The sequence below is a fragment of the Gymnodraco acuticeps genome, unplaced genomic scaffold, assembly GCF_902827175.1.
Source record: "Gymnodraco acuticeps unplaced genomic scaffold, fGymAcu1.1, whole genome shotgun sequence".
Lineage (NCBI taxonomy): Eukaryota > Metazoa > Chordata > Actinopteri > Perciformes > Bathydraconidae > Gymnodraco > Gymnodraco acuticeps.
The window spans coordinates 434,265-460,838 of NW_022991680.1; the positions used below are offsets into that span (position 1 = coordinate 434,265).

The 26,574-nt window shown below is 42.8% G+C and overlaps 1 protein-coding gene across 5 annotated transcripts in view; it reads left to right on the forward strand.

The window, feature by feature from the left end:
* Nucleotides 1–26,574, forward strand: part of klf8 (Kruppel-like factor 8) — a 79,159-nt gene that overhangs the window by 41,352 nt on the left and 11,233 nt on the right. For 4 of the 5 annotated variants that reach the window (XM_034198743.1, XM_034198745.1, XM_034198744.1 and 1 more), the window contains exons 3-5: nt 22,104–22,364; nt 22,734–22,814; nt 22,933–23,167. In XM_034198743.1, coding sequence (XP_034054634.1) covers nt 22,104–22,364; nt 22,734–22,814; nt 22,933–23,167 — 577 coding nt within the window. The remainder of the gene's footprint in view (nt 1–22,103; nt 22,365–22,733; nt 22,815–22,932; nt 23,168–26,574) is intronic. The other variant, XM_034198746.1, reaches the window with a different exon arrangement.

Here is a 26,574-nt window from a genome sequence, read left to right on the forward strand (position 1 = left end):
AGTACTTGGTGTGAAAGCGGTTAAGATAATAATGGCTAGTTTGCTTGATAAATGATCAATCCATTAGACCCAATTTGAAGTTTGTACAATGGACAGACCAGTATTACATAGCTGGAATGTGAAGGAGAGCCTTTGAGCAAAGCATTAAACCCCTTACAACTCCAGCTCGCTAAAAGCAATGGATGAATAAATGGATGAAACGTGAAAAAATCTTTTTTTTCAGGGTACATAAAGATTACAAGTATTTAAAGATCATCTTGAGTCTTTTCTTGGAAAGTGAGGAAGCAGGAGGCACAGGTTGTCCTGACGATGGCTGGAGATGATAAATGGATGCATGAAAAACGTACAAGTGATAAAAACACACTTTACAAATGTAATTGCAGCGTGTTGACATTTGCAGTTGTGCATTAGAAGCAGCAGAGATGACCTTTTGTTTGTTTTAATCCTGAGTGACTCTTCATGAGGACGAGCTGTATGAAAGGAGGAGTGAGGCGGGTCAGAGGTCACAGCAGAGCCCCGACACTGTGTGAATCATGTAGAGGAGAAAAGAACCTCCCCTACAACCCTTTATTTCTCATTTATCAAACCATTTCCGTCCTATCGTCTGCTTTTAAAGAAAGTTAATTCACAGCGCAGAGGCACATGACTTTATACTTATGTTAATGTTGGTGTGCAGACCAAGTCATTAAAGGTGACAAAATAACACTTTATATAAGTTATTAAGACTACACTGCTTATATAGACCCATTGTGTTAGTCAACGTCGATATGTATACGTTCGTCATATCTTATTTTCAGTCTTTTTTTGGCAGATTTACTCAAAATTGCAAATTTGCAGGTGCATTCTGGACTTGGAAATGTGTGGTTCTTTTTTAGTTATCTCATTTTGCTTTGATATCTTAAATCTCATTGTGCCCCAACATTTTCCAGATCTATTTTAATACCTTAATATATTTTAATACTATTGACCGGCACTTCTTTCTGGGGGAACTCACATGAAGTGCACCTAAGGACATTATTACATTACTGAATACTTCGTCTTGATAATGACATAATGTGCATTTTGTTGTTACCTGATGTTTCCAATAATTACAGATGCTCATACCAGTACATTCATAACTTAATCGTTGTTGTTGTTGATTTGGTTTTGTCCATTATTAAGAGGCCTGCAAATCACATTGATAATGATGGGAGGTTCCAGTCCTTTGTCTTAAATTATTACTTTTAATGTGGATTAGACCTATTAGAATTTCAAATAATCTATAATTAGGTGTTGAAATTATCTTGTCTACCGCATGACTTCTGAAAGGCAAAATGATGGGACATAATTACTCGTACCAGCCCATATTTGTGTGTGTTTATCTTCCTGCCGGTTGCTGTTATTCATTGCGAGGGACACAATGATTATTGGTGATTATAATTCTGAATGAATGTAATCATAAGCAATACAATATTTGGGAGTGTTTGTGTGTTGGATGGCAGGCGTGTTGCTACACCTTTTTCACGTTTCTGTAGCGTGAGTTTGATGGATGCCCGTGAACTCCGGTTTAATTAGAGACGGATAAGGTTATAGAATAAAGAGAGTCAGAGGTAATGACAAGACGAAGCCTGTCAGAGTCACATGCTCGCAATGGCAATCATTAAAACCCAGCCTACATACTGAGGAAAGAGTGTTGTCAGGCATGAAGAGAGAAATCTGCAGGAAGTGTAAAATAAAAAAAAGCAGAAGAGAAAGAGAAACAATTGGAAGCGAGGACACAGATAAGGGAAGAGTGTAGATGGAGAGAGAAGAGATTGAAGGGAAGGTGGAGTAAGAGGTGGAGAAGGTGTGGACAGTTAGATAAGCAAAGGCTGCACGTGTTCTGTATTTGCTTCTCTTAGCAAGGAGATGCTAACAGAGGCTAGCTGCTAACATCGGTTTTCATTTGGAAATCTAAAAGGCTGTTTTGTTGAAACTGAAACGCCAGTGGGGAGATGTTTTCTTTTCTGTAGCTACACAATCAGTCGAGAAGGTTGAATATCGGGTTTTTAGGAGATTGACTTGACCATGCGAACACACACATCAAATCTTGTTCCCGTTCTCCATGCTAATACTTTAGCCTCTACTTTGTGGATTTTTTTCAAATGCATGGTTATGGTTGTGGTCAGACTCAGTCTCCAAGGTGTATATATAGCTGTTATCCATTGTTATCAATAGATTAGACTTTTTTTGCATCATATTGAGAGTTGGATGAAAAGCTGTGATTTTGGTTTGCTTTAATTTCATTGGTCAGAAAGTCTAAAAACAAAGACGTTCTGACCTTTTAATGGCGCATTTCCACTACAGCGCGGTTTAAGCATGCGGTGCCGTGCGAGGCCCGTTTTTGGTTGCGTTTTCCACTTGCCGTAGTTCCGGCTAGCGGGTACTATTTCACAGTTTTTCTGGCCCCATAAAATCAAGGTTCTTAGCGGGCCAACAACCGGGCTGAGTATGCTAAACTAGAGAGAGAATCGCTGGCAAGGGGGCTACAACTACAACAAAATGAACATATTTGACCATGATTTAATTGTAATACACGTTTCAAAATGATGCCGAAGTAACAACATACTGATACCGGTTAGTAAAAACCATGAATTAATGCTTTGACAAGTCTACAGACAGACGGCATGCGTGTTTTCTGAATGGAGATCGGCTAAGCTAACGCAGTATATGCTCCGACCGTCCACACTCACAACAACGGCCTACAGACATAAATAAACCAGCGACTATATTCGCCATGACACAGGCAGTCTGTGGTTTGTACTCGTTTAACTTTTGTCTAGTTTCTGAACAGATATGAGGAGCTGTGAGCTCTGAGTGCTAACAGCTAATGGTTGACGTTGGTTTTGTGGTTTGCATTGAAGATGACGTCACAGCTCCGCCTACACTGCGTTACTATAGTTACTACACCAGCTACTAAACTGTAATGGAAACGCAGCATAAAGTGAGCCAGGCCTAACTATACCGTACTAAGCAGAGCGAGGCCCTGCAGTGGAAATGCGCCATCAATGTGTTAACAACTTGGCATATTATCCTGGTTTCACATATAATGCTAGGTTTACTTTATCACTCATTTCCTCAGCTGATGCTTCTTCTGTTTTTATTTTGCTGAGCAATTCTTTTAAGCTGCTCTTATCTAGGAAAACAGCAAAGTTGGCCCGTACCTGCCCAGGCTTGTGCCAAAGGTGACGATACACTACCTGCTCAGTCATCATCTACGACAAATATCTTTCCATGATGACAGCGTTCGTGCTTTTCTGAGGTTACAAATCTGCTCTCACCAGCGAGTCCAGTTATACCAACACGGAAATCACACGTCGCCTCTGGCTCTTTGAAAGCTAGATTTGTGTTTCAGTACAACTAATTACACAGTACAAGCTTTAATAAAACAGTGATCAAGCTTTTCAGACACGATGGGAAATACTCTGGGTCATTGCGCTCCAAAACATCTTTGCATACTTGTAAAATGGGTCATGCATAAATCACGATAATAACCCCAACACACCCAATTGACCTAATCCAAGTACATTTTCTCTTACTTACTCACAACAAAAACCGAAAAAATACCAGAACCCCACGAATACATTAATTTCTATCATGGCCGCACAGTTTTTTGGTTTCTTTTTAAGTTTTTTTCCAGTATTTTTAATAATCAAATTAGGTTTATTTGCCGTTATAATATATTAACATACTTTACATGCACCATGTAAAGTGTCTCTAAAATGTTCAAAATACACTGCTTGTTCATGTTAATGGGAATACTTCCCAAAAGCCTTTAAAATTAAAACAATTATTGATATTTTGTCTTCACATGCTAAATGTATTGGGAGATGGGTTGTGTTTCTTTCGGTTTCTTAAATGTTTGCCCTGTTAAAATGTATTTTTCCTTATTTTATGCAAGGGACCATATGTGCCGTAGTGATTGGCAAGCCCCCTGAGGGAAATGTGTGCTATTGGGCTATATAGATCAAATTGAATGCCCTCGACATCCAATGCAAAATATATTCATTTGCTGCTTTGAAGGTTATTTGCCATGTTTCCATTGATCCGGTTATTTATTTTTCATTGATCGTCTCAGTTGATCATTTATTTAGCTGGACAGAAGACATAACTGCCAAATAATGTACAGAAAGTGTAACACCAAGATGGAGTGTGAGGGTTGGGTCATATAACTCGACCCCACAAACACCTGCTGAGAGAAAAATAAACTCCTGATGGCTATTTAAAAAAAACATCTTGTATTTCAGTGAAAAAGCAGAATTCTCGTGAGGCTGCGAGGGGCTGAGGAGATGGGGGATGGGGCTAGTGAAGCCTTATATGTGTGTGTTGTGGCATGGTGTGGTTTAGGTTAGTGAAGGGTGGGGGCTGGGTGGAGCACTATTGCATAAGGCATCATTAAGCAGAGGGTGTGTGCGTGGACCACACCTCTGTGTCTGCCTCGCACAGAGGGGAGTGGAGTTTCCTGTCCAAAGATAAAGTGTGCAGGAAGTAGGTCCTCCTGGTTTTCGCTCCTCTGGGAGACACTCGAACGCCTCACATCCTACTTAATGCTACCTCTGTCAACTCGGAGTCATTGTTTGCACTTCAGTTCTGTTTTGTTTGCGTCATCAAACACAATGACACTGACAAGACAAAAGGAAAAGTAAAACAAAAGATGTATGCTGGTTCAACTGGAAAATAAGACTCATCTCTGTAGAAATAGGTGGAGCCTACATTTGAAAATAAACAGGGTTTTACATTTCCTGTAGTGTGCTATATAGGTTTTGGTGCATGTTAATGGTCTGCAAAGGCTTAAATCCCTGTGTTCCCTCCAAAGAGAGTCTTTCTCCCACCCCCCCTGCCTCAGACGCCTCCATACTCACCCCCTGCTATTGGCTAGCGTTCCCACACATTGTATGTGATAGGCTAAGGAACGGGACATCTCTAAGCGGTTGACCAATCACAACAGCTAACCAATCAGAGCAGACTGGGCTCTGGTTTCAGACAGAGGGTGAAAAGAGGTGCTGCAGCACAGGCATTATGAGATAACGGAGTGTATTTTGTTGAAGGCAGAAGAGCTTGATATGTTTGGTTCCCTGGTTAAAGTTGAAAGATACACACATGGCCACTGAGCAGATGCTGTGAAGTGCCTTGCTCAAGTGCAGATGGAAGTTGGTTGTTGTAAATGGACATTTGGTTTCATAAGTTAGGATGTCAGCACAATGTCAAAGGTCATTTTGCACACACACACACACACACACACACAACACACACACACACACACACACACACACACACACACACACACACACACACACACACACACACACTCCCTCCCTCCCTTCTCAATGGTTCTTCTTCTACTTTCAAACTCTTACTCTTGACTCCCTCTCCTTCTCTCCTTCTCTCTCGACCTAATAGGATATGTCGAGGGAGGCTCTGCTTCCGCTCGCCCGGTCGCCATGGCAACCACGGCTCTGGCGGGAGTTGTCGAAAAAGGCTGTGTAGCCTGACCCCTCCCCCCCTCCTCCTTCCTCACTCCTCCTCTTCCTCCTCCACCTTTCCAAACCAGCCTGCCTCCCTGCCCCCTCCTCTCTCTCTCTTTCTAACCCACTGCTTCAGCCAAAGGCACACACACACACACACACACACACACACACACACACACACACACACTGAATACCTGCCAGCATAGCACAGTGAATAGCCCTGCCTGTAATCTCTCTCTCTCTTTCCCTCTCTGTCATATACACACACACAAATACACAATGAGGCCCTGTGTGTGTGTGTGTGTGTGTGTGCGTGTGCGTGGGTGTGCTTGTGTGTGTCTCTGTGTGTGTGTGTCACTGATGTATGCACATAAACAAGTCAGTTGTCCTCCAGCAAACAGGAGCACTCATGCACAAAGACAGGACACAACACACACACTGTCACACACATGTACACACACTCTATTACTTTACTTCCCGTGTGTGTGTGTGTGTGTGTGTGTGTGTGTGTGTGTGTGTGTGTGTGTGTGTGTGTGTGTGTGTGTGAGCGACCACGAGACATGAGAGGTTAGAGGGCTATTTGCTGTGCTTTTGCCAGGAGGGCTTTGCTAGCACGAGTGTTAGTTTGTGTGTGTGTGTGTGTGTGTGTGTGTGTGTGTGTGTGTGTGTGTGTGTGTGTGTGTGTGTGTGTGTGTGTGTGTGTGTGTGTGTGTGTGTGTGTGTGTGTGTGTGTGTGTGTGTGTGTGTGTGTGGTTGAGCATTCAGTCCATTCAGAGGTCTGCACATTCACAATTTTGAGATGCAGAGAGAGGGAGAGAGAGATGGGGGGGGGGATTTAGAGGATGCAGTGCAGATATTGGTCTGATGCAGCTCCCTCTGCTGGTGCAGGATGATGATGTCATTGTTGGCAGCCCACTTCCTTCCCAGAGTGCAGCTTCCTGGAAGTAAGAGACAGCAGCTCTGATAGCTCTGGCTCTGGCTCTGGCATAGGAAAGAGATAGGACTCTGATGGTGTGTGTGTGTGTGTGAGATGTGTTCATAATCCATCAGTCACACTCACTTCATGCTGTGATTGGTCAGGAATGCACAGCCAAGGTTTGAACTTGTGCCTCATGTTCAACGTAAACATAATAGTGACATTTTGATCAGGTGATGTCATGGAGGGAAAAGAGGTGGTGGTGACACCTTGGATTTGCATATTTCATTCCTTTATTGCATTGTGACTACATATCAGACGACCCTCACCTTTTAAACTATACGTAAAGAACTTCCTCATATATTTCTGTCATGATGTATATATTTTGTAAACCATTTCCGATATACTAGTTTTTGCGTTAACGGGCACTTCGATCACTAAGCACTTGCTTAGCAAAGCTCTAAAGAATCACAGGAGGTAGCCATCATGCTTTGTTCCAATGTAAGTTCATCAGAAGCTTTTGTTTTGCCTGTTTAAAACTCATTAGTGTCCTGTCTCTTGCTGCACTAAATTCATGTTAATTCCACGTTTACTCAAACAGCCACAAATGGCCGATTGCAACGTGTCCTTTTTTTCCTTCTTCCCTTCTCAAAGCAGTTCAATTGTAGCTTTGTCATCTGACATAAGCAGCAAAAATGTTTCTATTAACAATTAATTTAGCCTAGTTAGCTATCAAATAAGGATGGTATTAAACAAAGGGACATTTCTGCATTGTGGTGAGATAAAATGACCCATGTTGCAACACAATCAGACTGTTTCCCTAATTGAAGCTGATGGGTTGCGGGTGTGAAAATCAATGGATGGGTCAATAGACTCCTCTCAATGAACGATGTTTTTGTAGCTGTTTTGTTACTGTTAAACTGTTGTTTAACTATAGGAGGCGTGTGGTGCAGTGGGTTGTGCGTTGGGGTCAGGGGGTCACAGGTTCAAACCCCACTGCAGTCAGCATGTCTTTGTGTCCCTGAGACACTTTGCTCCTGTGGGGATTGCCCACAGTATTGAGTATGTTCGTCTCTTTGGATAAAAGCAAGTGGCATGTAATGTAATTATTATTGCTTAGTCTTTAGTAGACCCCAATGAATGACTTGGTTATCAATGATGTTTTATCCACAGAGCAATGAGAGCCTTCCTTTATGTCTTTGACATTTGAAAAGAGAGGAAACTGTTTGTCGCACCACAACAGAGGTCACACTTCAAGTGCTGGACGTAGGAGACGTTCTACAATGGGACGCATTTTACACTGGCTTCCTGTGTGTCAAAGAATAGATTTCAAAATACTGCTGCTGGTTTATAAAGCACTGAATGGTTTAGGCCCAAAATACATTTCTGACCTCCTGCTAAATGATGAACCATCCAGATCTCTCAGGTCTTCAGGGACTGGTCAGCTTTCTGTCCCCAGAGTCAGAACTAAACATGGAGAAGCAGCGTTCAGTTATTATGCTCCAAATATCTGGAACAAACTCCCAGAAACCTGCAGGTCTGCTGCAACTCTGACTACTTTTAAATCCAGGCTGAAGACTTTTCTTTTTGTCGCTGCTTTTAATTGAACTATTCATATCTTAGACTGCACTGTAACTTTTATCCATGTACTTTTTCTTTAATGTTTATTTTATTAGCTTTTCTTTTTAATGACTGATTTTAAATGCCATTTTCTTAATGTCTTTCATTTTTTGTAAAGCACTTTGAATTGCCTTGTGTTGAAAGGTGCTATATAAATAAACTTGCCTTGCCTTGCCTTGCCTAACAAAGAATTGCTTCACATCTTGTTTTTGAGACGTTAACTGAGGACTTTGTCAAACTGAAATGACCTGTGCACTTTATTGAGGCTCTTTTTTTCTACGCCTACACCTTCTCTACTGTATTGTACAACTGGATGCAACAAGTTCAGGAATTTTTTCTACGGTAACCAAGCCTTGCCCGAGAAACAGGAAATTACTCATTAAGCCTGTTAAGAGGAGAGTTATTGGGACACCAAGAAATGTACATAGTTAAACACAATAGAGCGTACATCTGAACATTTAATGAAATAATGTTAATGCCTCTAAAATGATTTGTCTCAGCATCTTATTTACAACTTTGATCTATTTATATCTAATGTGTTTATTAAAGAGACACAAGGAGTGGACTTTAGTGTGAATGGATGGGACGTTGCAACGCAAGCAGACAGGTTTCAAACAAGCCCAGTTCTACTTCTTTGGAATCGAAAACAAAAGTAAACAGCAGTAGCATCTACATGTGTTTGTTTTTGGCTAAATGCTCCACATTCCTGTGAAGCGTTATCTAGTAAAACATGTTCATAATGAATAACTATGAAGACGACGCTCAGTTTGTTGACAGATTTAGTCCTGCGTCCCGACTCCTGAAGCAAAGTAGTGTGGAACATTCCCTAAAATTAGAAAATGACAGGAAGCAGCGATTATATTCTTCATGAACTTTACCTCTTACTATTAAAGGCATTTGGTTAATTATTCTGCAGATTTAGGTGTCGGACCGTACCAACAAAAAAATCCAGAATCTCCCAGAAGTCCTTCTTCCCACTTTACTGTTTGTTCTCTATCATCTAAGCGCTTGCAGTGAATGTTCTGGATCATTAGCATCTCACGGCTCAATCAGACATTACAAAGACTATTTCATGTCCCGTCCGAATGATTTCAGACATTTGTGTTCTCACATACAGCTTCGTTGGGTAAGCAAAGATATGTTCAGGGTCGCATTGCATGCGTGAAGCGGGCTAAGGTTACTAAGCACCCGGGGAATCAACACTGGCTCCTGGTGTTAGGTAACATCAGGCTGAGAGTCTCAGTGAGCTGCTCTGGGATCAGCCTGCTAACAGGTGGGTGAACCGGAGCGAGAAAGGGAGAGGAGTTAGCTGTAGGATGGGGCCGGTTGGAGCTTCTTTGGGTGGGTCAGGTTGTGAGGGGTGGAGCTGTGTGTGTGTGTGTGTGTGTGTGTGTGTGTGTGTGTGTGTGTGTGTGTGTGTGTGTGTGTGTGTGTGTGTGTGTGTGTGTGTGTGTGTGTGTGTGTGTGTGTGTGTGTGTGCGCTGAGTAGGGTGGGGCTGCATGCTTCTCAGTTAATATCTCCCCCAGCTGTTGTTTTTTGCTCTGTGTCTTCATCATCCATATCTGCCTTCACACTCCACTCCTCAGGCATTAATACACACACACACACACACACACACACACACACACACACACACACACACACACACACACACACACACACACACACACACACACACACACACACACACACACACACACACACACACACACACACACATCTATTATACCACATGCACTGACAAATCACACATTTGCCTCCCAGAAAAATCTGAATTAAGCAGTGTTGACTTTCACATATGAAATATCTTCCTCTTCACGTCTCTCTTCTTCCATCCTCTCTTCACCTTTTACATGCATAGTCACATTATTGTCCATGTAACCTGGGGCTGTATTGATTTTTGACAATGACTGAAAAGCCTGTCAATGCTATGTTTTTGATGATGTACGATGTATCTGGTGGCCCTGAGGGAATTTCTTTAAATTTGGCTCAAGGTTGGACTCAAATATGAACCGATTTTTGTCATAAATCAAGAATTAACACGCTAATGATGACAATGTTTGCACAAATATTGTATTAGTAGTAATACAAGTTACTCAATGTCTTTCTGTGTGTAGATCTCTTCACCAAAGTTGTTTAACCCTTGTGTTGTGTTCAAAAGTTGTTTCCGTTCATGGTGTTCGCGGGTAAATTTTGACCCATGATTGATCTCAGTCCAAAACACTCAAAAATAATGACTATCATCCAATATTGTTTTAACTACATCATAACTAACTTATTATGCATTCATAACCGTACAGTCCTGTTGTAATTGTATTACAGTGTCATATTCTTTGTGAAAGGTTGAGTTCCCGTGTGGGGAGGGGGGCAGAGGGAGGGGAGGCCAGGTGTGTGTTGCAAAAAAGTATTGTTACAGTTGATGAAGGGGGTGGGGGGTGGGTGTCTAAAGTCAATAGGCGCATTCACACTGCGGTACTTTTCCCACAAAGGTTCATGTGAACTTAGTTCATGTGAACTCTTTTATCGCGTTCACACCAAAAAGAGCCGGTACTAAAATTAGTTCATGTGAACCTTTTTACCCCCACGAAAGTCCCTGCTAGAGAGCAGGGACTTTCGTACGGCTCTCTTGTGAGAAAAGAGCTATATGTCTGATTGGCTGGGCGGATTGCAAACCACGCCCCGTAAAACTCCCAAAAAGTTTTGTGAAGCCGCCATTTTATTATCCTCGCATTAGCATTATTAGCATTAGCCCAGCGCAGAAACGCAGAGAGACTAACTTATGGCAACACAAAATAAAACATGGGAGCGGTGGAGATGAGGAGGTGTCGGCGTTCTGGCGATTTACTCGGAAGGCTTCAGTAGAAGCTGCTGGGAGTCCCAGCAGCTTCTACTGAAGCCAGTCCCCAACTCCGGGGACTTCCGGCCGGGGACTTTGGGCGGCAGTATACGCCGTGAAGTGGTTTGCGGCCTGCCAGTAAGCCCAAAGCAGAAGAAGAACAAGTGACCTAATAGGCGCATTCACACTGCAGTACTTTTCCCACAAAGGTTCATGTGAACTTAGTTCATGTGAACTCTTTAGTTCGCATGAACTAAGTACAGATCGCGTTCACACTGGAAAAAGTCCCTGGGGGTGGATTAGGCAAATGAAGCCGCTGACGTCACTTGTTCTTCTTCTGCTTTGGGTTTACTGGCAGGCCGCAAACCACTTTGCGGCGTATACTGCCGCCCAAAGTCACCGGCCGGAAGTCCCCGGAGTTGGGGAAAATCGCCAGGACGCCGACACCTCCTCATCTCCACCGCTCCCATGTTTTATTTTGTGTTGCCATAAGTTAGTCTCTCTGCGTTTGTGCGCTGGGCTAATGCTAATGATAATAATCTTAATGCGAGGATAATAAAATTGCGGCTTCACAAAACTTTTTGGGAGTTTTACGGGGCGTGATTTGCAATCCGCCCAGCCAATCAGAAATAGGAACCTTTTTCTCCCACGAAAGTCCCTGCTCTCTAGCGGGGACGGAAAAGGGGGTGAAAAGGTTCATGAACTAATTTTAGTTCCGGCTCTTTTTGGTGTGAACGCAACATTTCGGAACTATATCGGAACTAAAGTGAGAAAAGTACTGCGGTGTGAACGCGCCTAAAGATGAGTCTTGATTGGACCAAATTTGAACCCGAGTCACCCACAACAATTCTGGGTCTCAATTCTGGGTCTCGAACACCAAATTAAACACTTTTTTTTTTTAGAGACCTTCAGACTTGTCAAAATCAGTTTTGTAGTATTTATATAGCTGTTGTGGAGGAGATCATGAAGCCTTGTTCCCATACAAAAAACTAGAGCGTAGTTATTATCATTTTAACTTGAAACGGGTCATGGGAGACCCGAACACAACATAAGGGTTAAGTTCAGCAAGATTGATTGTTAGTGTTGTTGGTTGCTGGTCCCCTCTGACCTTTCGGCAGTAACTTTTGGCTCTTTTCCACCAAATACCCAATAACTAACAGTCAGTTATGCATGTGCCCGTTTGAAGAATGTTTGAGTATTCGTTTGATCATGGATGAAAGCTTTAAATTAAAGTTAATGGTGTCGTGTTTGGATAATTGGGAGAATAATATGTGTGTTTACTTCTTTATCTGTTACTAATTCAGTCTCCCCTGTAAAACCTGAGTTGGTGATAGTGACAGTGGGAAAACTCAGTCCATAAACTGAAAGTGAACTTGGCGGTTGTGGTTTGCATTGATAAAGTAATAAGTGAACTATTGTATCAACGGTTCATGGAAAATACATATCAAATCTGATTATGACATTCACTTGTGGTCTGTTTTAAGGGCAGTCTCTTATGAAGTAGACTACAACACTATATGGAGAATTTGCGTCTTAAAAAGGGGATTCTTAATGGGAGTTTGGTACAGGGGCTGTTGACCCAATGTCTACCCCTTCTGTCAGTTATATTATATTTGATGGAAAGTTGGTAAAGGGCTTTTTTTGACAGTGTGATGTTTGAATGAATGAAAAGGCAACGTTAGAAATGCTTGTAGTAGATATGCTGAGTGATTTGTGTCAAATTGACTCTTTGTCTTACTCCCATCTTGATATTGAATCAGATTGATTATAGACATGTATTAGCAGCCAAATCTTGTGTTAAGTTTAAGTTCATTACTTTGGTCTCTTCCTATATCCTATATGGGCTGTTACCTCAGGAGGAACGGCTCTTTTGTTAGAGGAACTACGGCCCATAAACTCAAACTGAACTTGGTCGCTGTGGTTTGTACAGATAAAGTAATAAGTGATCTATTATATCAACAGTTAATGGAACATGTCCTGGATTACAAATTTGAGGAGAGATTATGGTGATGACTACTGGTCTGTAAGGGCGACTGTGGCTCAGTGGATAGAGCGCTGGAATTCGAATCAGGGGGTAGCAAGTTCGCGTCCCACTGCAGTCAGCATGTCGTTGTGTCCCTGGGACACTTCACCCCAAATTGCTCCTGTGGGGATTGTCCACAGTACTGAATGTATGTAAGTTGCTTTGGATAAAAGCGTCTAACTAATGTAATGGCATAACAAAATTGAAAATGGGATTACCTAATGGGAGCTGGTTAAAGTAGCTGTTTGTCCCACATGTCAAGTATGTGTAAAGGTGTTTTGCTCCTTCACTGTTGCCATCTTTACTGTTACTTGTTAGCCTTTGTAAAACTGGCACATTTATTTACCAAAGAAGCACTTGGTGACCGGGTCAGCTTGTGGTTCTTAAATGACGACATTTGGAGAAAACAGGACAGATAACATTTAAAAAAAGGCTCCTCTCTGAAGAAATTATGAATGCTTGAGCTCTTGTGCCAGAAACATGCACACCTTACCATGTAAATATCCCTCTGGGGGGGGAAATAAGGATACAGAAAGCAGAGCTGTATCACTTCTGTAAATTACTCATTACTTTATCTATATGAGAGCCAGTGTTTGTACAACATGATTAAAGTCCTCCCTCTCTTCCTCACCGCTGCAGTCACAGCTGCTTCCCGCTTCCATTCCAGTTAGAGATCACATGAATTAATTGCGAGGCGAAGACTGGGTGACCCATTTGATGGTGGAGCTGTTGAACTGAGACATGCAGGGGGAGCACAGCGACTCCGCTGCAACACGTCTATCTCAGCCAGGGGTTTCATTCCTGTTGCATTCACACCGTTTACTGTTTGACAGATTGTTGTGACAGCTATTTTGTCTCACTCACAAACAATGCAAATGTTACCTCAGGGCAAGTGAAAGGTGAGGATATTACCACCAGATTTCCTGCGAATGTGAGGAAATGGAGACAACACTGAGAAGAGGGTTTATTGGTGAAAGAGATTGTTTTGTGATCACAACAATTGACAAAATAGGGTTTGGGGTAGACACATGACAGCTTTCCAACTTTCCCACAAGCACTCCTAATCTGTATTTCCTTTGGTGGTGATGTCAGTTACATTTCATTTAGCAGCCTAATTTATCCACAACAACTTATCTGTCCATTGATGTTTCTAATTATATGAATAAAATATACCTTATTGTTTATCGTTAGCAACATGACTACTTCTAGCAGGTTTGCTAACATATCTTCAATCTTCAATGATCTCAATGGGATTTATCTGTATAAATAAAGGTTTGAAATGAATATCTGTCCAAAGAAAGGAAACAATCGTAATAATCTCAAAGAAATTAAAACCCTAATGTTGGTGCCATGATAAAGGCAGAGATAAAGGCAGTGGTGCTGTATATGTGCAGGGCTTTTATTGTGAAAGGGAAACTGCGACCTAGATGAATTGCATTCTGCAAGCAAGGATTATAGGAATCCAAGATACAATAATACCATGATGTAAAAATGTTTTCTGTAGCTAGTTTAGGCGGTGTTTACAGGAGAACGAAACGGGTTGTATGTATCTGCTACTTTTCTCTCGTGTATAGCCCGTTCGTTCACACGAGGCCGTAACGGAACCGCGGAAACGGACCTGCAACCGGAACGCTCTGGGGGGGGCAAACGGCTCAGTGTGTACGCCATATACGATCATTTCCTGATAACGATGATGTTAGCACAATCTACAGCTCGACCATGCTACAGATCAGATGTTAGTTCAACATATACAGCTCCTCTACCACAACCATCAGCAACAAGTGGACATGGAGAACTACATGAACTACATGTTGCTAAATCCACCGCGGGGCATAAACAGAAGGGCAACCATGCTCGGGGGTCTTCTTCGCTGCGTTTGGTGTATTTTGTGGCGGAAGCTACTACGCCACTCACAGGCCCGGCATATGTACTACAGCGTCTCCAGTGGTCTCGTGTGAACGGACCACGGACACGTTAAATGAGCCGAATGCGTGTGGGTGTGAACCGTGTTTTGAAAAGGAATTCGGTGCGCAAACGTTCCCGTGTAAATGGGGTCTCAGGGCAAGTGAAAGGTGAGGATATTACCACCAGGTTTCCTGCCATTGTGAGGAAATGGAGACAACACGGAGAAGAGGGTCTTTGTGTTGATATTTAAATCAAGATTGGTGGTGTTTATTGGCGATAGAGAAGGGGTTGTTTTGTGATCAAAACCAGTGCTGGAATTGGGCCGGTACTCACCGGTACGCAGTACCGGCACTTCTGGTTCTGACCCATGGAGTACCGGCACTTCTTGCTCAGTACCGGCATGCTGGCGGTACTCCGGTACTCATGCACCGTGCCAGTACTCAACACTCTCCCGCCGTTCTTATTATACATCCATATATATATATACAGCCGCCCGGTACTCAGTAGATGCGTCATGAGGTGCGGAACGGACATTCTCATCGCTCTAACCGCTGGAGTTTCACAGCGGCTGTCAGCTGTTTACTCCTGTCATTCAAACAGAACGTGCTGGAGAGGGGGCGGGGCTTATCTTCTCCATGTAAATACTGTGGTGGAAACGACTATGTCAAAATTAACCTATTTGACCGTGATTTAATAGTAATACACGTTTCAAAATAATAATAATAATAATAATGCCGAAGTAACAACATACTGAAAACTGTTAGTAAAACCATGTTTTAATGCTTTACAATTTACATACCTAGATGCACGTGTGTTGTGTTTATGCAGTGCAACTCCCACCCAGTGGGTGGCTATGTAGAGTGATAGAACAGAGCAGGCACGCCCCCGAGAGAAGGAAAGCAAGTCACGTCACAAATTAGCATTTCTAAAATGTTAGCGTGGATTAATAAAAGTGCAAAAAGACAGCGGTTGTCGCCGGAAGAAACTTGAAATACAGAGAATGCTGTGCCTGTGTTGGAAATTGTGTCTGATGGGGAGCTTTCTTTGGTTGATCCTCCTGCTCCAAGTTCTAGTGCATTAGCATTAGCACTAGCTCCGCCGCCTCCTCCAGAGCCTCTAACGTTAGCTGCTGCTGGCGCAACTGCCACCACCAACACCGGGCAAAGCCGGACCAGGTGCAATATTTTTGCAAGACCAATGCATGGCTCCTTCTTAAAGATAAGAAGCTAGGATGTCGGATATGCAGAGATGTCAAATCTTTGGGAATACACACTGGACAAGGACTGAAACTGTCAACTGAATGGGGTGAGTGTGCAGTGTCTCATTTCGGTGTTGACAAGGGCAAACAACAAGCTAGCCTGAGAAAAAAAATCAAAGAACATTAAGAATCACAAGCCCATGTAAAAGCTGCTGACATCCTTACATCTGCTTCACGTGAAACTATTCAACATCAAGTGCAGTCTATGCATAAATCTGAATTAGACACCACTATCAGAGTTTTTCGAACGGCATATACAATTGGCAAACATAGCCGGCCATTCACAGACATGCCAATTGATTTGAATGTACAGAAACTGAATGGGCTGAACGTGGGCAGGGTTTTGCACTCCAATAAAACCTGTGGCGAAATCATCGACCACATAGCTCATGAGCTGAAGAAAAAAATGGCAAAAGACATTACAGAAAACCAAAGAAAACTCTGTGTTTTGGTCGATGAATCTACCACTATTAGTGGTAAAACGGTGCTTGTTGTGTGTCTACGCTCAGCATTAGCTGATGCTGAGCCCGAAACGTTTTTTTGGTTGCTGATCCAGTTGGATGGAACAACGGCTGATGACATCACAAAGGCGTTAATGGAGTGTCTTGGAAGAGATTTTAACGAGGACTTTTTAGGTCAGTGTTTCGTTTCTTTTGCATGTGATGGGGCTTCAGTCATGCTAGGGAAGAGAACAGGCGTTGCTACCCAGTTGTGTAGTAAATTCCCAAGCCTGTTTGTGTGGCACTGCTCCAATCATCGTCTAGAGCTGGCAGTTGGGGATGTGGTCAAGGAGGTCTCAGGGCTCAATCATTTCCAGATCTTTTTTGACAAACTCTATTCCTTGTTCCATGCCTCCCCCAAAAATCAGAGGCAGTTAGCGCAGTGTGCGCAAGCAGTCGGACAGCGTCTCCTGGTGATAGGGCGTGTTTTGTCCATCCGCTGGATGGCTTCAAGTGAAAGGAGCGTCAGAGCAGTCTGGGAAAACTACCGAGTGCTTCATGATCACTTCACAAATGCTGCAAACGACACGAGCAGGGATTCCAGAGACAGAGCAAAGTACAAGGGCCTGGATGATGTGCTCACATCTGCAACGTTTGTCAGCAATCTGGGACTGATGTACGATGCGCTCACAGAGCTCAGCGACCTCTCTCAGCAACTCCAAAAAAGAGAGATGACACTGCCTACAGCAGATAGGCTCTTAACTCGAGAAATACGAGTTTTTGAATCCATGATCACCATGCCTGGCCCACACATGACTACAGTTCATACAGCTCTAGCTGAGAAGTCCTTCAAGGGTGTTGCCCTGCGTGAGAATGGCAGGCTTGTACAGATTCATGCAGGTCAGTTTTTCCGCAGTATGGTAGAGAATCTGAGACACAGAATGACTTCCACAACCTCCTCTCATGTCAGCACAAGAGAAATCCCATTACATGGCCGGGAGGCCTGGGACAATCAGCTAATCCAGGACATGAAAGTTATCCATCCTGGAAGTTGGCCTGAAGAGGAGTTAGACGTACAGTATGGGGACGTAGAGGTGCTACGTTTGTGCGAAGTGCTGAAAGTGGACAGAAGAGAGACTCTTCAGGGCTTTCGTGAATACAAGGAAACCAGGGCATCCCGTACACCTGCTGCCATGGAGCCTCTACTGAAAGCAGTCCGAACCATCGCTGTCTCCACTAGTGAGTGTGAGCGGGCATTCAGCTGCATGAACGATATCCTTACTGCAAAAAGGAATGCTCTCTCTGTCAGCCGACTGTCCAGCCTGGTTTTCATTAAATGTAATGGACCATCACTAGGACAGTTCAATCCGGAACAGTATGTGAGGTCCTGGCTGGCAAAGGGAAGGAGAAGTGCTGATGAAAGAGCCTGTCCAGCTCCAGCCCCTGATACTGATGTCCCCAAGGCCTTCTGGAGCCTTTTCTAACAATGTGAAGTATATTGCAAAGCAGCTCACCCAGTGAGAAGACTTTTGGCATAATGTGCCGATTTGTACAGATCCTGGAGATAGAAGGACTTCAGACCAACCAGGGAGTTATCTGATCAGCTTGGTGTTCAATGTAACTCTTTACCATGGCTCAGACTTTGTTACTTGCAGTTACAGTTTCTCATTTTAGATTGTGCAAATTTTGCATTTGTTTTTACATGTTCTTTGTTCATGCTCTTTATCATTTTTCTGAGTTGGAAAGTTAGATTGCATCATAGTTTACTTTATACATATTTGTATTCTTCAGTGGTGAAGTATATTGCAAAGCAGCTCAGCCATGTGAGAAGACTTTTGGCACTTTTTCGTTTTTCGTTTTCTGAGTTGGAAAGTTAGATTGCATTCAAAATGTACAGAAATACTTAATTTTGTTAAAGCTTTTTATAAAAAATGCTTCTGACCAGAGCTTTGTTTCCTTGTCATTAATGTTGAACACCACCAGAGGGGCTCTCACCTGAAAGGTCTCTGCTTCATGTGTCTTCAGCAGAAGATCTAGACTTTGATTGCTATATTTTCAGTTAATATTGACCTTACTGAGCTTTAGCCATATCCGCTGCCTATCATAAAAAATGTTAAGTACAGTGAACCTTTCTAAAATATACAGTAGTAAAGAGACAAACCCACCAGCATTATAGTAGCCACATTCTTGTTTGTGGGCTGTATATATAAAATTGACTTGAAAAAGTTGCTGATTTTAGAGTACTGGCACCTTTTTCATTCCAATTCAAGCACTGATCAAAACAATTGACAAAATAGGGTTTGGGGTAGACACACGACAGCTTTCCAACTTTCCCACAAGCACTCCTAATCTGTATTTCCTTTGGTGGTGATGATGTCAGTTACATTTCATTTAGCTGATGCAAAAGACAGTTATATGTTTGTATCTGTCCATTGATGTTTCTAATTATATGAAGAAAATATATCTTATTGTTTATCGTTAGCAACATGATTACTTCTAGCAGGTTTGCGAACATATCTTCAAGGAAAGGAAACAATCGTAGAAATGAAAACCCTAATGTTGGTGCCATGATAAAGGCAGAGTTAAACACCTGGTAGTAATAATAAGAAGGCATGTTTTGTCATTCAAGGATGTAGCTTGTAGCATGTTTTTGCAACTCTCCCTCTTGCTTCTATCAACGTGGCTCTTCAGCTAAAGACTAGGACATGTAACGTTACTCCGGTTGTTCAGCTACCTGGGGAGAGCTACTGTAAGGTGTTGAGTGTCCTTTTAGCTAAATGCACTGTTAGGCAGTGATGCAGTATGTTCAGGGCTTTTATTGTGAAATGGAAATTGCGACCTAGATGAATAATTGCATCCTGCAAACAAGGATTATAGGAATCCAAGATACAATAATACCATGAAGTAAAAATGTTTTCTGTCGCCAGCTTAATGTTGGTTCATACAATGTGTTGAAGCACTGAATATTCATTGGGCTCTTCAATGAGCAGTGCTTTCTGTTTCTCTGGGTAATGAGCTGCTGGATATCCTTCCTTCTGTCCTGCTATCAGAAAGTCTCTCTTTCCATTTTCCATTTCCCTCCCTCATGCTGTCTCTCAGATCACAGAGCTTGCAGAAGTCCAGTGAGGGGTTTTCTCTTTTCTTTCCTCCTCTCTCTCAGCCCTTTCTTTTGGGGATTTTGCAAAGAATTGTGGGTTTAATCTGAGCAACCGTGAAAAATGAGGCAGAGAAATGGAGGAATACTAGAGGGAGTGGGTGGAAATGGAGCCGAGAAAGAAGGGTGAGGCGGAAAGATACAAGGGTGTGGTTGATGTGAGGAGTGAGAGGGGGGAGGGGGGGAGAAAAAAGGTGAAAAGGGGGTGTGGTCATGAGATGGAGAGAACATGAAGAGGTGGGGGGTGAAGTGATGGAAAGATGAACGGACTGGGAGGGGAGTTGGTGGTGGAGGGTGGGGAACGAGTGGAAAAAACATGGAGTCAGCTGATAGCTCCCAGTTTCCATGGCAACTGAAGGCCTTTCCCACCCACTCTCTTTCTCTCTGCCTCATCCGCTCCCTCACTTCTTTCACACTTCATTTTCTTTTCAGTGTTTTTCTTGTTGTTGGGGGGCTGTCTCTATAATCGCGTGCTCGTCCCTTTTTTCGCCCGCCGATCCGCCCTTTCATTTCCTCTTCTCTCTTCTCCTATTGGCTGGTTATCCCTCTTCCTCACCTCAGCCAAGTTTGGTGCAGTTTCTGTGTGTTTGTCTTTGATGTGTTTGCTTCCTCTGTCCTCTCCTTATTCCCTATGGGAGCTCCTCAATCCCCTCTTTACCTGAACCAAGTTGGATCGTTTTTTTTGACGTGAGCATATCCAAACCTTTTTATTGTCACTTCAAGAAAAACACCAATGCTTGTAAGGAATACAAAAACATTTTTAATTGGTGCTTTCCCCCTTTATTATTATTCAGTACAGCTGGAAAGACAGAGACGTAGTGTACAGATTTGTTCAGGAATGAACCCTAAAATTCAGATAATTAGTTGGCATTTAGCCACAGCAACGCTTAAACTTTACTCTTACTCCGTTATCTGTGTGCAATGATAGTTGACTGCAGGATGGTGTTTCCCAACCTTAATATGTGCGCCTCCATCAGCCTGCAGCCGAACTGTGTGACCCGATAAAAGGGCGTAGCGTTGTCTCCACCCTCTCAGCAGAACTGGATGGAGGCCAACTCCTGGACTGCTGCTCCCTCTCACTTCTCCTCTCTTTGACTCTCTCTCTCGTAATCAGTACCAGTCTCTCTCTATACCCAGCAGCCCTCGCTCTCACTCTCTCCCCCTCCTCCCCCTCTGAGTCCCACACAGCAGCCATTGTTCTGTGAGGAGCTCCACAGCTGAGCCCTGGGTGGCTGTCGAGGAGAGTGGGGTGCTCTGAGAGAAATCTAGAGCGTGATATGAAAACGCCTCAGCAGCCGTGGTTGTTCAGAGAAGTCCAGTTTACTGAGCTGAATGAGATCAGAGCTGCAGCAAACTGTTGGTGAAACACGGCTTTCGTTGGTGATTTCATCCATTGACCCAGAGTCTGAAATGTTGGCTGAATGTTTGATGAGACAAAGTGAAATCTTTAGCTTTCCCTGGCAGCACACACGAAGGCTCTGAAGGAATGCTTTGTACCAAAATGCACCCTGGGAGTTGTAGTTATCTCCTCAAGCTTATTTGATGTACATAGGCTTGCACTTTTTACTTTTCGTACAAAACGCAACGATATACAATTAAGGTGCAAAAAAAAAGACAGAATGTTAAACAAAAGCATACACAGAAAATGCACTGAAGACAGGGATTTCAAGAAGTGGTCAAGCAAAAATCTAACATTTAAAAAAGTAAAAAAACATTTGAATTGTGACTTTAGTGGTGAGTTTTCAAATGCCATTTAAATTGAAGCACTAAGGCATTTAATTTTGCAACTTTTTAACTTATAAGACCAGCTATATAAGTTAATGGTACTGATAGTTTAACTCGAGCGTTTCTTGGTAATCCAAATCAGGAAGCACTGTCATCACTGTATGTGTGGAAAAGGAATGCGACGTCTGAAATAACTTCATGTTCTTTGCACCTCTATGATAAATATAAATATGTGTTACCTTTAGTCCACTGCCATGTTCATGTAACGACCATGTGACAGAAGTTTTAAAAAACCATCTGCTGCTGTGTTTCCCTTGGTCGTGTGTTTTCAGCTACATCAAATAAAACTAATGAGATCATTTCTGTGTTTGTGGCTCCTGCTGGCTTTTTAAACTCTAAAGCAGCATGCATTGACATACTTCACTTAAGCGTGATTACATTAGTCTCATTAATATCTCGGTTTGTCAATGAAGTCCTGTGAAAGTCTGATTGAGTTGAGCTTATCATTTGACTCGGCAAAGGTCAGGAGGAAAAGTAATAATGAGTTACCAACGGGTATCCAATAATAATACTTATCTGTATTTGGATACGATATTTTAAACAAGTGAAGCAGCAAAAAGGGATTCAAAATAAGGGGAATATGCATAAGAATTACGCATGAATAGTAAAAAAGTGCCACACACATCCCAAAGTACAATCAGCTTCCTAAAACTCTTTCTTCCCTCCGTGTGCCCTGCAGGTGGGTGAAGGTGAGGACTGCACACAGACGACAGACCTGAGGGTGAAGACGGAGCCGGTGTGTAAGTTGGAGCCCGCCTCCCCCGACCCGCCCCCCGCTGAGGACCAGACCGAGCCCGTGGACCTGTCACTCAACAAGCCCCGCCCCTCCTCGCTCCCCTCCTCCGCCGCGGGCACCACCATGAACCCTGCCCCCAGCGGCATGGTGACACAAATGTCCGCTACACCCGTCCCCTCCACAATACAAACCATAGGCTCCATGGTAAATACAGTTTGCTCTTTTTCAATGGTGTGAATGAATGGGTCCCAAAACCTTGAAATTAGTCAGAATATTCCCTTGAAGTCAAACTGTTAAACACCTGAACTAAGTATATAGACTCTTATGGCACTATTTTATTGTATTTACTTGCACTATTTTATCTGTTTTATTGATAAATACCTTTTTTCTCTTTTTCAATGTTTTGAATGAATGAGTCCCAAACCCTTATAATGAGTCAGCATATTCCCTGGAAGTCAGATATTTTTTTGGTGATAGAAGCGTGTTAATATGTGGGGATTACCCTGCTGTATCATATCATCATGTGTTTGCCGCTGATTTTAATTTTTGCAATATTCCCAAATCCGATGGAAGAATCTCCTTAGGCCAGAGACCTTTGCGATGCTAACTTCCGGAAAGGCCAATGAAAATATGTCTTCTCTGCACCACTCCATTGTGAGGCATGCAGCATACAGAGCAATTAATTAGCCAATTTAAGTTAAGTTTCGCAGTAGATCTAACACTCTTCCTCTTCCTCCTCCTCCTCCTCTTCCTCCTCCTCCTCCTCCTCCAGGTCCTCTCTCCAGGCTCCATCTTGGCCACTCAGGGAGCCGGGGGTCAGCAGATCCTCCACGTCATCCACACCATCCCCTCCGTCAGCATGCCCAGCAAGGTGGGCCAGCTGCAGACCATCCCGGTGGTGGTGCAGTCGCTCCCTGTCGTCTACACCACCATGACGACTGACAGCGTCGCCACGGCAGCCATCACCGTGCCGCTCATAGGCAGCGACGGCCGCTCAGAAGGATCTGGTGAGTGTTGCTAGGAAAACTTCCAGTAAAGCTTCTTTCCCACGACATACAAAACACACTTATATCCACCAACATCTGTATATATAGGATATACATATTTCTATAAGTATTTTTATATATATCAATATTTTTGTATTCGGGATTGTGGGAATCAGTATTTCGATCTCTCTGTCTGTACGCACAAACTGAAAGATTGACAATAAAGTTGACTTTGACTTTGACTTGAGTAAAAGGTTACAATCGTTGTTCATTGTCGTGACAAATGACACTGCATCAACCACAATATTATCGGCTCTAGCTTCTATCGAAAGTGATGGGAACATGACACCTAGTTATTATAAAATAAATCTAATCAACAGTGATTTGGACTCTTATATTGAGTTATGTTGTACCGAACATACGATAAATATTCTCCTCTCAAAGCCACTAGACTCCATTGCAACAAAAAAAAGAAGTTTTTCTTGCCGTAGTTCTTCTTGTTAGTCTTTCCACTGTTCCAACAATCACCAACATGTGGGAAGAGACTAAATTAGTAACATATAAAAGACACATAAAACAAGGTAATGGACCATAAAGGACACATCTCCCATTGGATTTAAAGGATTCAAAGACCTGTTTTGTCTTGGGTGCATGAACATCTTGAGTCTCGGGCTCTGCCAATAGCATTAGGGGGAATTTACTTTTTAGGAAGTCCTTGAAAAGTCTTTGAATGTTATGTTTAAGAAGGTGTGAGATCTCTGATTTCTGTTTTGCATGTGACAGAAGAAGGGATGCCAAATGTATGTACACACACACACACACACACACACACACACACACACACACACACACACACACACACACACACACACACACACACACACACACACACACACACACACACACACACACACACACACACACAGTGAAACAGAACTAAAGAACATATTTGGGAAGGATGTTGGGAAGGTCCACTGCACAGGGAGTGTTTGTTTAAAGATCATGCAAATCAATATCATTCAGGAAGAGGAAGGAGATGGTTGATTTATTTCTATCTTTGATTGTCACGCCTGCCATTGTTCGTCCCTGATCTGTCACTCCTGCCCAGTGTGTTATTTCCAGGGCGCTCTCGGCCTCAGAGGAGTTCAGTGTGTCTCTTGAGGGATGGTTGGTGTGTTTGTGGTTAGTGATATGTTAGACTTGCCGTCTGTCGGCCTGTCTATCTTTGTCCTTCTGGAAGCCGTCCATATGTGCCAGATGACCGATGCTGCCGTCTAAATGAGGAAACTTGGCGAAATGTTACACAGAAGTTCTACCTCATGAAAGTAAAAGTTATTGCTCTTCCCGATTGAAAGGCACCTGTCAACATCTCAGCAGCTGATTCTGTCGAAGTGTCATGAATCAGAATGAGAGCACACACTGTTCGACACTGCTCAGTCATTTTTTTAAACTTTTACCTGAGCTGCTACTCAAACACTCTTAAAGTGCCGTGACCTTTCTCTGACTCTGAGATGACGCAGTGTGTGAACAGGTGATCAATGCTGAAGAACCTGCAGAGGGACACGTGTTGTCATGCTGTCATCAAGTCAGACTTAAACACTTGAATCCAGTCGATTAGTGTTAAGAAACTGTGCACAGAGGAGGCTGTGTAAACATGACGGGAAACTCGTTGCTCAGGCTAGCTGGCGAAACGGGCCTCCACCCATTTGACAAACTGCAGTAAAGTCAGTTTAGTTCACCTTGGTTTCTGATCCAGAGCCGCGCGGCCTCCACTCAGGAATGTAAACGACGGAGGAAGTGACTCTTGGAAAATGTCCAGAAGAATCTCCAACACACAAAGTGGCCTGAAGATGCTTTCAGTTTTTAACATCGTCAGAGTGATATTCACATTTGGGATTTTCCTCACTTTATCTGCTTCTTCTAATTTAGAGTCGGAGCATAATAATTTCTCAATTTGGGATCTAGTCTATTGATAACAGCCATTTTAAGAATGGACTCCTTTGTTTACTTTTCATTCTACTTTCATGTGGTTAGCACTCCTAAGGGGCGGGACACTTCTAAGCGGTTGACCAATCACAACAGAGCCGGACAACTAACCAATCAGAGCAGACTGGGCTCTGGTTTCAGACAGAGGGTGAAAAGAGGTGCTGCAGCACAGACAGTACGAGAACAATTAAGAGCTTTTTGAACATTAAAACATGGAGACACTACATACTGATATACACCTGAACATCAGCAGGAGAGGACTCTTTAAAGTAGAGACACTACATACTGATATACACCTGAACATCAGCAGGAGAGGACTCTTTAAAGTAGAGACACTACATACTGATATACACCTGAACATCAGCAGGAGAGGACTCTTTAAAGTAGACACACTATATACTGATATACACCTGGACATCAGCAGGAGAGGACTCTTTAAAGTAGACACACTACATACTGATATACACCTGGACATCAGCAGGAGAGGACTCTTTAAAGTAGACACACTACATACTGATATACACCTGAACATCAGCAGGAGAGGACTCTTTAAAGTAGAGACACTACATATTGATATACACCTGAACATCAGCAGGAGAGGACTCTTTAAAGTAGAGACACTACATACTGATATACACCTGAACATCAGCAGGAGAGGACTCTTTAAAGTAGAGACACTCCATACTGATATACACCTGAACATCAGCAGGAGAGGACTCTTTAAAGTAGAGACACTACATATTGATATACACCTGAACATCAGCAGGAGAGGACTCTTTTTAAAGTAGAGACACTACATACTGATATACACCTGAACATCAGCAGGAGAGGACTCTTTAAAGTAGAGACACTACATACTGATATACATCTGAACATCAGCAGGAGAGGACTCTTTAAAGTAGAGACACTACATACTGATATACACCTGAACATCAGCAGGAGAGGACTCTTTAAAGTAGAGACACTACATACTGATATACACCTGAACATCAGCAGGAGAGGACTCTTTAAAGTAGAGACACTACATACTGATATACACATGAACATCAGCAGGAGAGGACTCTTTAAAGTAGAGACACTACATACTGATATACACCTGAACATCAGCAGGAGAGGACTCTTTAAAGTAGAGACACTACATACTGATATACATCTGAACATCAGCAGGAGAGGACTCTTTAAAGTAGAGACACTACATACTGATATACACCTGAACATCAGCAGGAGAGGACTCTTTAAAGTAGAGACACTACATACTGATATACACCTGAACATCAGCAGGAGAGGACTCTTTTTAAAGTAGAGACACTACATACTGATATACACCTGAACATCAGCAGGAGAGGACTCTTTAAAGTAGAGACACTACATACTGATATACATCTGAACATCAGCAGGAGAGGACTCTTTAAAGTAGAGACACTACATACTGATATACACCT